Source organism: Oncorhynchus mykiss, chromosome 17, assembly GCF_013265735.2.
Source record: "Oncorhynchus mykiss isolate Arlee chromosome 17, USDA_OmykA_1.1, whole genome shotgun sequence".
NCBI classification, from domain to species: Eukaryota; Metazoa; Chordata; class Actinopteri; order Salmoniformes; family Salmonidae; genus Oncorhynchus; species Oncorhynchus mykiss.
In genome coordinates, this window is record NC_048581.1 from 12,878,239 (window position 1) to 12,889,790 (window position 11,552).

The following is an 11,552-nucleotide window of genomic DNA, read 5'->3' on the forward strand; positions in this document are numbered from 1 at the left end:
AATATAGGGGATGGGGAGGGAATTATAGGAGGGGACAATAGGGGAGGTAGAAGGAGAATAGGGGGGAGGGAAATAGGGGTAGGGAAATTAAATATGGGAGCCGAAAATAGTGGGGAAAATATAGGTGAGAGGGAGGGTAATATGCGAGGGGAGAAAAGGGGTAGGGAAGTATAAAGAGGGAAATAGGGGAGGTGAAAATGGGAGGGGAAGATAGTGGGAAAAATATAGCGGATGGGGAGGGAATTATAGGAGGGTAGAATAGGGATATAATAGTAAAAAATATTAGACCTGGGGCTCAAAGCACATGGCTACTTAATATGCATTGTTGACACATCCCTGCCAACTCCTCCTCTCACCCAGCAAAACCCCCCATTTCCCCTCCTCCTTCGACAGAGAAGAATGGGCAATATCCTTGGGCAATTTGCTCATTTTTCTGTTCCAAATGTTCCAAATACCCATATTGTTCCATTAGTCCTCTCCTCCAATCAGATGCTTCAGTTTGTTTCAAATTGGAGAAAGAGAGCAAAAATACACCAATGAAGAGCCTAGCTTGTTCCAAAAGTTTTTAAGCCAATCATCTTCCTCTGAAATGTTCCCAACGTCACTTCATCAGAAAATCTTTTTCTGTCAGCCATTGATGCTACTCGGTGAGTATCTGAGGTAATTTTGCTTAATTTGCAACGAATTTAAAGTCAACAACTATAAATGTGATGAAATATGACAATAGCATGTCTAGTCAACCGACTTGTTTGACTACAGGGGCTTCCCAAACGGTGTAATTTAATAACTTTCGTAGATCGCTAGCTACTGTAGCTGCTGCTGCACAGGCAAGTTAGCATTGGCTATACATTATTTTTCTGTCAGCCATCGATGCCACTCGGTGAGTATATGAGGTAATTGTGCTTCATTTAACAACGAATGATGACTAAATGTGAGGAAATATGACAATAACACGTCTCGCCAACCGACTTGTTTGACTACAGGGGCTACCCAAATTGTGTAATTTAACAACGTTCGTATATCGCTAGCTACTGTAGGTGGACAAAACTCACAAAGTTTATTTGACCACTGACAATCCTGTAAAACCTTAGCTAACCTCTATATCAACTAAAAGTTGGAATTCTATACTATTTAATTGTATATTTTCTTTTGTTTTTTAATGGCATGCATTTGAAGTGTATGTAGTTGAATGAATTGTATTGATGGTCATTGGGGGCAAACGTGTCTTTCTATGTAAACTGAATTTAACTGCATGTGAAATAATAATCACCCTAATCCTACCCATAACCCCCTAACTTCCCACTGCTGTCCTCCTCCTAGCAGACCTATCAAGCAAACGTAAGTTCCTTTATATGAATCTAATACGGTTATGCTGTCACTTGTCACTGCACTCATCAGTCATGATAATAGTATTTTTCTTGCCTCCTAAGATGGAAAATCCAAGGTTCCGTTTCTCGCCCTCACAGGAGTTGGTCCTCAAGGCCACACACCCCAGGCAGTATGCAGGAGACAAGACAACTGTGTCCAATTTGGCCTAGTGTTTAATATCTTAACAATGTGGAGTAATTATAGTTGATGAATTTACCTCAGCACTTTCTGAGGAGGGCCTTGGAGGCAGGAAGGACTGCCAGGAGGGCAAGGCCCTTGTCGGCATCGGGAAGTACAAGTGGGACTCACTACAGGACCTGTATGAGGCTACAGGTGCGGACAGGATAAAGTAAGGGGCACGCATCTTTTGTGTTTTCTATGTTAATCTCAGTGTGTTTTATGCAACATTTTACATCTGAAACGTTCCCTCTGCTGTGTCTCACACAGATATATGTCAGGAGCTTGAGGGCGCAGACACCCCGTTATCCTGGGAGTGCAATGGCCGCCTTGATTGGCTACATTCAGTGCAGAGACCAGGAGGGGGTAGCTGCTGTGGCCAGGCCCGCCCCAGCCAGCACCACCCCTGCCAACACCATCCGGCCCAAGAGTGCGGCTACGTAAGTGTAGGGACCTGACCCTGATTGATACATGTTATTTGAACGAACGCATTCATTTTGGGGTAATTGCTTTTCTTTTAATTGACTTAAGTTGTATTGATATTTTATTGTTTGGATTGTTTATTTTTGTAAGATAAACAAAATGTATGGACTAAAAAAAATAGATTTAAAAAAATAAAGAAATCACCTTTGGGGAACCGCCTGTTCAGAACTGGGGGACACCATGGATGGCTACATGTCAGGTGTGGAGGTGGGTCCTTGTGTGTTCAGAACTGGAGGCCACCATGGACGGCTGGCTACATGTCAGGTGTGGAGGTGGGGGCTTGTGTTTCCCAGCATTATTTGTTTTTTTGTGTGTTACAACTCTGTAAACAGTGTGTTTATTGAGTAAGAAAATGATGACTTATTTGCTTGTCTTCTTGTTTGTTGAACTTTAAAGAAGAGTGTATGACAATAAATCAAAATGAATTTAAGGGAGAAAAAGTGCTCGCATTCAATTATTTATTTCACAGGGAATGTCATGTGTGAAACAACCCATCCTACTGTACAAGTTAAGATGATTTTAAAATAACTAAATGTACAAGAGATTAACAATGAACGTCGTACTTTTTTTTTTTACAAAGAACATACGTACAAAAACAACTTTACAATGTACACACGAGTCAGAGTTTACTGGCCTTGGCTAGCACCATGCTGGGTCCTCATGAGTGCCAGTCACTCCTCCACAGTTTGGCCACCAGAGGTAGCGGCACAGAACCATACATACTGTGTCCAAACTCAGAAGTTTTAGGCTTGCCACATTTAGAGCACTTATAGCCTTCGTATGGCTTGTGCGCTCTGACTTTAATGCCAGACTCCAGCTTCTTCCTCCTCCTCCATTCGGTGGTCCTGGAAACCTTGGGTCCACCAGCAGGAGGGGGAAGAGGAGTGGAGGTCGAAGGCAGGTCTTGGAAGACTGGCGTTTATAGGGAGGGAGGTGGAATACAGACTGGGTGGAGGTGGCAGTGGCTGACTAGTGGCCAGGAGGACCACGTGCTGGTATCCACTAACCCCATCAGGTCCTATGTACTCCTGGAAATAGAAGAGTCATGGGGAAGGGTTGGATTAATAGTCACATTAATAGTTATGAATGGAAAGAAACTTGAGTGAGCTGTATAGGACGTGGATAGGCACTTACATCATCCCCTGGGTCCTGACTGGCAGCTGGTGCAGTGTCATCAGGGGGTGTGACGACAGGTACCTGGGATGGGTTGAGTGGGCGGTGGAGTGGAGGGACTGGTGGGAGACAGTCATCGAGGGGGTGTGACGACAGGTACCTGGGATGGGTTGAGTGGGCGGTGGAGTGGCCTTCCTGAGTGGAGGGACTGGTGGGAGACGGTCATCGAGGTCGGGCAAGGACATGGTGGGGTCATCCTCCTCTCCTCCCTCAAATAGATCAGGAGTCCCGTCTGGGACATCTGGGTCCTTACCGAGGTTGGACTCGGCTCATTGATGGCGTGCTGGGCTACACCATCATAGCAGTGTAGGGTCTGAGAAAAAGGGGAGGAGAGAAATATGAGAGGGGAAAAGTGGCAGGAAATAGGGGGATAATGGGGAAAAATATGGGGGAGGGAGAAATATGGGAGGGAAAAATTAGGAGAGGGGAATATAAGGAGGGAAATAGGGGAAGGGTAATGGGGAGGGAAATTAAGGGAGGGGAAACGTGGCAGAAAATAGGGGAAGGAAAGGGAAATATAGGGGAAGTGGAAAATAGTGGGGAAAATATAGGGAGGGGGAGGGAGATATGGGAGGGGGAAAATAGGGGTAGGGAAGTGAAATATGGGAGAGGAAAATAGTGGGGGAAATATAGGGAGGGAGATAAGGGAGGGGGAAATAATGGAGGGGAAAATAGGGGAGGAGGAAAAATAGGAGAGGGACAGAAAGTAGAGGTGGGGAAAATAAGGAAAAAATAGACGAGGGGGAAAGTGGTGGAAAATAGGGGAGGGGAGTGAAATAGGGGAGGGGGCGGGGCATAACTGAGGGGAAAATAGGGGATGGGAGAAATAGGGGTGGGGTAAATAGTGGGAAAAATATAGGGGAGGGGAAATAAGGGTAGGGAAGTGAAATATGGGAGGGGGAAATAGTGGGAAAAATATAGGGGATGGGGAGGGAATTATAGGAGGGGACAATAGGGGAGGTAGAAGCAGAATAGGGGGGAGGGAAATATGGGTAGGGAAATTAAATATGGGAGCCGAAAATAGTGGGGAAAATATAGGTGAGAGGGAGGGTAATATGCGAGGGGAGAAAAGGGGTAGGGAAGTATAAAGAGGGAAATAGGGGAGGTGAAAATGGGAGGGGAAGATAGTGGGAAAAATATAGCGGATGGGGAGGGAATTATAGGAGGGTAGAATAGGGATATAATAGTAAAAAATATTAGACCTGGGGCTCAAAGCACATGGCTACTTAATATGCATTGTTGACACATCCCTGCCAACTCCTCCTCTCACCCAGCAAAACCCCCCATTTCCCCTCCTCCTTCGACAGAGAAGAATGGGCAATATCCTTGGGCAATTTGCTCATTTTTCTGTTCCAAATGTTCCAAATACCCATATTGTTCCATTAGTCCTCTCCTCCAATCAGATGCTTCAGTTTGTTTCAAATTGGAGAAAGAGAGCAAAAATACACCAATGAAGAGCCTAGCTTGTTCCAAAAGTTTTTAAGCCAATCATCTTCCTCTGAAATGTTCCCAACGTCACTTCATCAGAAAATCTTTTTCTGTCAGCCATTGATGCTACTCGGTGAGTATCTGAGGTAATTTTGCTTAATTTGCAACGAATTTAAAGTCAACAACTATAAATGTGATGAAATATGACAATAGCATGTCTAGTCAACCGACTTGTTTGACTACAGGGGCTTCCCAAACGGTGTAATTTAATAACTTTCGTAGATCGCTAGCTACTGTAGCTGCTGCTGCACAGGCAAGTTAGCATTGGCTATACATTATTTTTCTGTCAGCCATCGATGCCACTCGGTGAGTATATGAGGTAATTGTGCTTCATTTAACAACGAATGATGACTAAATGTGAGGAAATATGACAATAACACGTCTCGCCAACCGACTTGTTTGACTACAGGGGCTACCCAAATTGTGTAATTTAACAACGTTCGTATATCGCTAGCTACTGTAGGTGGACAAAACTCACAAAGTTTATTTGACCACTGACAATCCTGTAAAACCTTAGCTAACCTCTATATCAACTAAAAGTTGGAATTCTATACTATTTAATTGTATATTTTCTTTTGTTTTTTAATGGCATGCATTTGAAGTGTATGTAGTTGAATGAATTGTATTGATGGTCATTGGGGGCAAACGTGTCTTTCTATGTAAACTGAATTTAACTGCATGTGAAATAATAATCACCCTAATCCTACCCATAACCCCCTAACTTCCCACTGCTGTCCTCCTCCTAGCAGACCTATCAAGCAAACGTAAGTTCCTTTATATGAATCTAATACGGTTATGCTGTCACTTGTCACTGCACTCATCAGTCATGATAATAGTATTTTTCTTGCCTCCTAAGATGGAAAATCCAAGGTTCCGTTTCTCGCCCTCACAGGAGTTGGTCCTCAAGGCCACACACCCCAGGCAGTATGCAGGAGACAAGACAACTGTGTCCAATTTGGCCTAGTGTTTAATATCTTAACAATGTGGAGTAATTATAGTTGATGAATTTACCTCAGCACTTTCTGAGGAGGGCCTTGGAGGCAGGAAGGACTGCCAGGAGGGCAAGGCCCTTGTCGGCATCGGGAAGTACAAGTGGGACTCACTACAGGACCTGTATGAGGCTACAGGTGCGGACAGGATAAAGTAAGGGGCACGCATCTTTTGTGTTTTCTATGTTAATCTCAGTGTGTTTTATGCAACATTTTACATCTGAAACGTTCCCTCTGCTGTGTCTCACACAGATATATGTCAGGAGCTTGAGGGCGCAGACACCCCGTTATCCTGGGAGTGCAATGGCCGCCTTGATTGGCTACATTCAGTGCAGAGACCAGGAGGGGGTAGCTGCTGTGGCCAGGCCCGCCCCAGCCAGCACCACCCCTGCCAACACCATCCGGCCCAAGAGTGCGGCTACGTAAGTGTAGGGACCTGACCCTGATTGATACATGTTATTTGAACGAACGCATTCATTTTGGGGTAATTGCTTTTCTTTTAATTGACTTAAGTTGTATTGATATTTTATTGTTTGGATTGTTTATTTTTGTAAGATAAACAAAATGTATGGACTAAAAAAAATAGATTTAAAAAAATAAAGAAATCACCTTTGGGGAACCGCCTGTTCAGAACTGGGGGACACCATGGATGGCTACATGTCAGGTGTGGAGGTGGGTCCTTGTGTGTTCAGAACTGGAGGCCACCATGGACGGCTGGCTACATGTCAGGTGTGGAGGTGGGGGCTTGTGTTTCCCAGCATTATTTGTTTTTTTGTGTGTTACAACTCTGTAAACAGTGTGTTTATTGAGTAAGAAAATGATGACTTATTTGCTTGTCTTCTTGTTTGTTGAACTTTAAAGAAGAGTGTATGACAATAAATCAAAATGAATTTAAGGGAGAAAAAGTGCTCGCATTCAATTATTTATTTCACAGGGAATGTCATGTGTGAAACAACCCATCCTACTGTACAAGTTAAGATGATTTTAAAATAACTAAATGTACAAGAGATTAACAATGAACGTCGTACTTTTTTTTTTTACAAAGAACATACGTACAAAAACAACTTTACAATGTACACACGAGTCAGAGTTTACTGGCCTTGGCTAGCACCATGCTGGGTCCTCATGAGTGCCAGTCACTCCTCCACAGTTTGGCCACCAGAGGTAGCGGCACAGAACCATACATACTGTGTCCAAACTCAGAAGTTTTAGGCTTGCCACATTTAGAGCACTTATAGCCTTCGTATGGCTTGTGCGCTCTGACTTTAATGCCAGACTCCAGCTTCTTCCTCCTCCTCCATTCGGTGGTCCTGGAAACCTTGGGTCCACCAGCAGGAGGGGGAAGAGGAGTGGAGGTCGAAGGCAGGTCTTGGAAGACTGGCGTTTATAGGGAGGGAGGTGGAATACAGACTGGGTGGAGGTGGCAGTGGCTGACTAGTGGCCAGGAGGACCACGTGCTGGTATCCACTAACCCCATCAGGTCCTATGTACTCCTGGAAATAGAAGAGTCATGGGGAAGGGTTGGATTAATAGTCACATTAATAGTTATGAATGGAAAGAAACTTGAGTGAGCTGTATAGGACGTGGATAGGCACTTACATCATCCCCTGGGTCCTGACTGGCAGCTGGTGCAGTGTCATCAGGGGGTGTGACGACAGGTACCTGGGATGGGTTGAGTGGGCGGTGGAGTGGAGGGACTGGTGGGAGACAGTCATCGAGGGGGTGTGACGACAGGTACCTGGGATGGGTTGAGTGGGCGGTGGAGTGGCCTTCCTGAGTGGAGGGACTGGTGGGAGACGGTCATCGAGGTCGGGCAAGGACATGGTGGGGTCATCCTCCTCTCCTCCCTCAAATAGATCAGGTGTCCCATCTGGGACATCTGGGTCCTTACCGAGGTTGGACTCGGCTCATTGATGGCGTGCTGGGCTACACCATCATAGCAGTGCAGGGTCTGAGAAAAAGGGGAGGAGAGAAATATGAGAGGGGAAAAGTGGCAGGAAATAGGGGGATAATGGGGAAAAATATGGGGGAGGGAGAAATATGGGAGGGAAAAATTAGGAGAGGGGAATATAAGGAGGGAAATAGGGGAAGGGTAATGGGGAGGGAAATTAAGGGAGGGGAAACGTGGCAGAAAATAGGGGAAGGAAAGGGAAATATAGGGGAAGTGGAAAATAGTGGGGAAAATATAGGGAGGGGGAGGGAGATATGGGAGGGGGAAAATAGGGGTAGGGAAGTGAAATATGGGAGAGGAAAATAGTGGGGGAAATATAGGGAGGGAGATAAGGGAGGGGGAAATAATGGAGGGGAAAATAGGGGAGGAGGAAAAATAGGAGAGGGACAGAAAGTAGAGGTGGGGAAAATAAGGAAAAAATAGACGAGGGGGAAAGTGGTGGAAAATAGGGGAGGGGAGTGAAATAGGGGAGGGGGCGGGGCATAACTGAGGGGAAAATAGGGGATGGGAGAAATAGGGGTGGGGTAAATAGTGGGAAAAATATAGGGGAGGGGAAATAAGGGTAGGGAAGTGAAATATGGGAGGGGGAAATAGTGGGAAAAATATAGGGGATGGGGAGGGAATTATAGGAGGGGACAATAGGGGAGGTAGAAGGAGAATAGGGGGGAGGGAAATAGGGGTAGGGAAATTAAATATGGGAGCCGAAAATAGTGGGGAAAATATAGGTGAGAGGGAGGGTAATATGCGAGGGGAGAAAAGGGGTAGGGAAGTATAAAGAGGGAAATAGGGGAGGTGAAAATGGGAGGGGAAGATAGTGGGAAAAATATAGCGGATGGGGAGGGAATTATAGGAGGGTAGAATAGGGATATAATAGTAAAAAATATTAGACCTGGGGCTCAAAGCACATGGCTACTTAATATGCATTGTTGACACATCCCTGCCAACTCCTCCTCTCACCCAGCAAAACCCCCCATTTCCCCTCCTCCTTCGACAGAGAAGAATGGGCAATATCCTTGGGCAATTTGCTCATTTTTCTGTTCCAAATGTTCCAAATACCCATATTGTTCCATTAGTCCTCTCCTCCAATCAGATGCTTCAGTTTGTTTCAAATTGGAGAAAGAGAGCAAAAATACACCAATGAAGAGCCTAGCTTGTTCCAAAAGTTTTTAAGCCAATCATCTTCCTCTGAAATGTTCCCAACGTCACTTCATCAGAAAATCTTTTTCTGTCAGCCATTGATGCTACTCGGTGAGTATCTGAGGTAATTTTGCTTAATTTGCAACGAATTTAAAGTCAACAACTATAAATGTGATGAAATATGACAATAGCATGTCTAGTCAACCGACTTGTTTGACTACAGGGGCTTCCCAAACGGTGTAATTTAATAACTTTCGTAGATCGCTAGCTACTGTAGCTGCTGCTGCACAGGCAAGTTAGCATTGGCTATACATTATTTTTCTGTCAGCCATCGATGCCACTCGGTGAGTATATGAGGTAATTGTGCTTCATTTAACAACGAATGATGACTAAATGTGAGGAAATATGACAATAACACGTCTCGCCAACCGACTTGTTTGACTACAGGGGCTACCCAAATTGTGTAATTTAACAACGTTCGTATATCGCTAGCTACTGTAGGTGGACAAAACTCACAAAGTTTATTTGACCACTGACAATCCTGTAAAACCTTAGCTAACCTCTATATCAACTAAAAGTTGGAATTCTATACTATTTAATTGTATATTTTCTTTAGATATTAAACACTAGGCCAAATTGGACACAGTTGTCTTGTCTCCTGCATACTGCCTGGGGTGTGTGGCCTTGAGGACCAACTCCTGTGAGGGCGAGAAACGGAACCTTGGATTTTCCATCTTAGGAGGCAAGAAAAATACTATTATCATGACTGATGAGTGCAGTGACAAGTGACAGCATAACCGTATTAGATTCATATAAAGGAACTTACGTTTGCTTGATAGGTCTGCTAGGAGGAGGACAGCAGTGGGGGGTTTGGGGGTTATGGGTAGGATTAGGGTGATTATTATTTCATTTGCAGTTAAATTCAGTTTACATAGAAAGACACGTTTGCCCCCAATGACCATCAATACAATTCATTCAACTACATACACTTCAAATGCATGCCATCAAAAAACTAAAGAAAATATACAATTAAATAGTATAGAATTCCAACTTTTAGTTGATATAGATGTTAGCTAAGGTTTTACAGGATTGTCAGTGGTCACATAAACTTAGTGAGTTTTGTCCACCTACAGTAGCTAGCGATATACAACCGTTGTTAAATTACACAATTTGGGTAGCCACTGTAGTCAAACAAGTCGGTTGGCTAGACGTGTTATTGTTATATTTCATCACATATAGTTGTCATTTTTTTGCAAATTAAGCACAATTACCTCATATACTCACCGAGTAGCATCAATGGCTGGCAGAACAATTATTTATAGCCAATGCTAACTTGCCTGTGCAGCAGCAGCTACAGTAGCTAGCGATCTACGAAAGTTATTAAATTACACCGTTTGGGAAGCCCCTGTAGTCAAACAAGTCGGTTGACTAGACATGCTATTGTCATATTTCATCACATTTATAGTTGTTGACTTTAAATTCGTTGCAAATTAAGCAAATTTACCTCAGATACTCATCGAGTAGCATCAATTGCTGACAGAAAAAGATTTTGTGATGAAGTGACGTTCGGAACATTTCAGAGGAAGATGATTGGCTTAAAAACTTTTGGAACAAGCTAGGCTCTTCATTGGTGTATTTTTGCTCTCTTTCTCCAATTTGAAACAAACTGAAGCATCTGATTGGAGGAGAGGACTAATGGTACAATATGGGCATGTGGAACATTTGGAACAGAAAAATGAGCAAATTGCCCAAGGATATTGCCCATTCTTCTCTGTGGGAGGAGGAGGGGAAATGGGGGGTTTTGCTGGGTGAGAGGAGGAGTTGGCAGGGATGTGTCAACAATGCATATTAAGTAGCCATGTGCTTTGAGCCCCAGGTCTAATATTTTTTCCCATTATACCCCTATTCTCCTCTCCTATAATTCCCTCCCCATCCCCTATATTTTTCCCCTCCCACATTCCCACCCCCCCTTTTTCCCTCCTTATATTTCCCTACCCCTATAAGTATGCTCTCTCTAATTCTCTCTTTCTCTCAGAGGAGGACCATGCCTCAGGACTACCTGGCACGATGACTCCTTGCCTGTCCCCAGTCCACCTGGCCGTGCAGCTGCTCCAGTTTCAACTGTTCTGCCTGCGGCTACGGAACCCTGACCTGTTCACCGGACGTGCAACCTGTCCCAGACCTGCTGTTTTCAACTCTCTAGAGACAGCAGGAGTGGTAGAGATACTCTTAATGATCGGCTATGAAAAGCCAACTGACATTTACTCCTGAGGTGCTGACTTGCTGCACCCTGGATAACTACTGTGATTATTATTATTTGACCATGCTGGTCATTTATGAACATTTTAACATCTTGGCCATGTTCTGTTATAATCTCCACCCGGCACAGCCAGAAGAGGACTGGCCATCTCTCATAGCCTGGTTCCTCCCTAGGTTTTGGCCTAGCCGCCGTGCTTCTACACCTGCATTGCTTGCTCTTTGGGGTTTTAGGCTGGGTTTCTGTACAGCACTTTTTTATTTTTTAACTAGGCAAGTCAGTTAAGAACAAATTATTATTTTCAATGACGGCCGAGGAACAGTGGGTTAACTGGTCTAGGAACAGTGGGTTAACTGGTCTAGGAACAGTGGGTTAACTGGTCTAGGAACAGTGGGTTAACTGGTCTAGGAACAGTGGGTTAACTGGTCTAGGAACAGTGGGTTAACTGCCTGTTCAGGGGCAGAACGACAGATTTGTACCTTGTCAGCTCGGGGGTTTGAACTTGCAACCTTCCGGTTACTGGTCCAAC

The 11,552-nt window shown here is 44.4% G+C and overlaps 1 protein-coding gene and 2 long non-coding RNA genes across 3 annotated transcripts in view; 2 read left to right on the plus strand and 1 right to left on the minus strand.

The window, feature by feature from the left end:
* The first annotated feature begins 308 nt into the window (after positions 1-308).
* On the plus strand, positions 309-2,462 carry LOC118940300. Its single transcript, XR_005036836.1, has 2 exons — positions 309-1,717; positions 1,816-2,462. It is a non-coding gene; the product is annotated as an uncharacterized LOC118940300 (long non-coding RNA).
* A 1,954-nt stretch (positions 2,463-4,416) lies between these two features.
* Positions 4,417-11,552, plus strand: part of LOC118940303 — a 24,131-nt gene continuing 16,995 nt past the window's right edge. Inside the window, exons 1-2 of the long non-coding RNA XR_005036837.1 lie at positions 4,417-5,832; positions 5,931-6,842. This is a non-coding gene — a long non-coding RNA (uncharacterized LOC118940303). The remainder of the gene's footprint in view (positions 5,833-5,930; positions 6,843-11,552) is intronic.
* Positions 6,590-11,552, minus strand: part of LOC118940301 — a 10,309-nt gene continuing 5,346 nt past the window's right edge. The window contains exons 4-6 of the mRNA XM_036949047.1: positions 7,417-7,629; positions 7,278-7,340; positions 6,590-7,171 (exon numbers count right to left, since the gene is read on the minus strand). Of these exons, the coding sequence (XP_036804942.1) occupies positions 6,944-7,171; positions 7,278-7,340; positions 7,417-7,629 (504 nt within the window). The 3' untranslated portion in view covers positions 6,590-6,943. The remainder of the gene's footprint in view (positions 7,172-7,277; positions 7,341-7,416; positions 7,630-11,552) is intronic.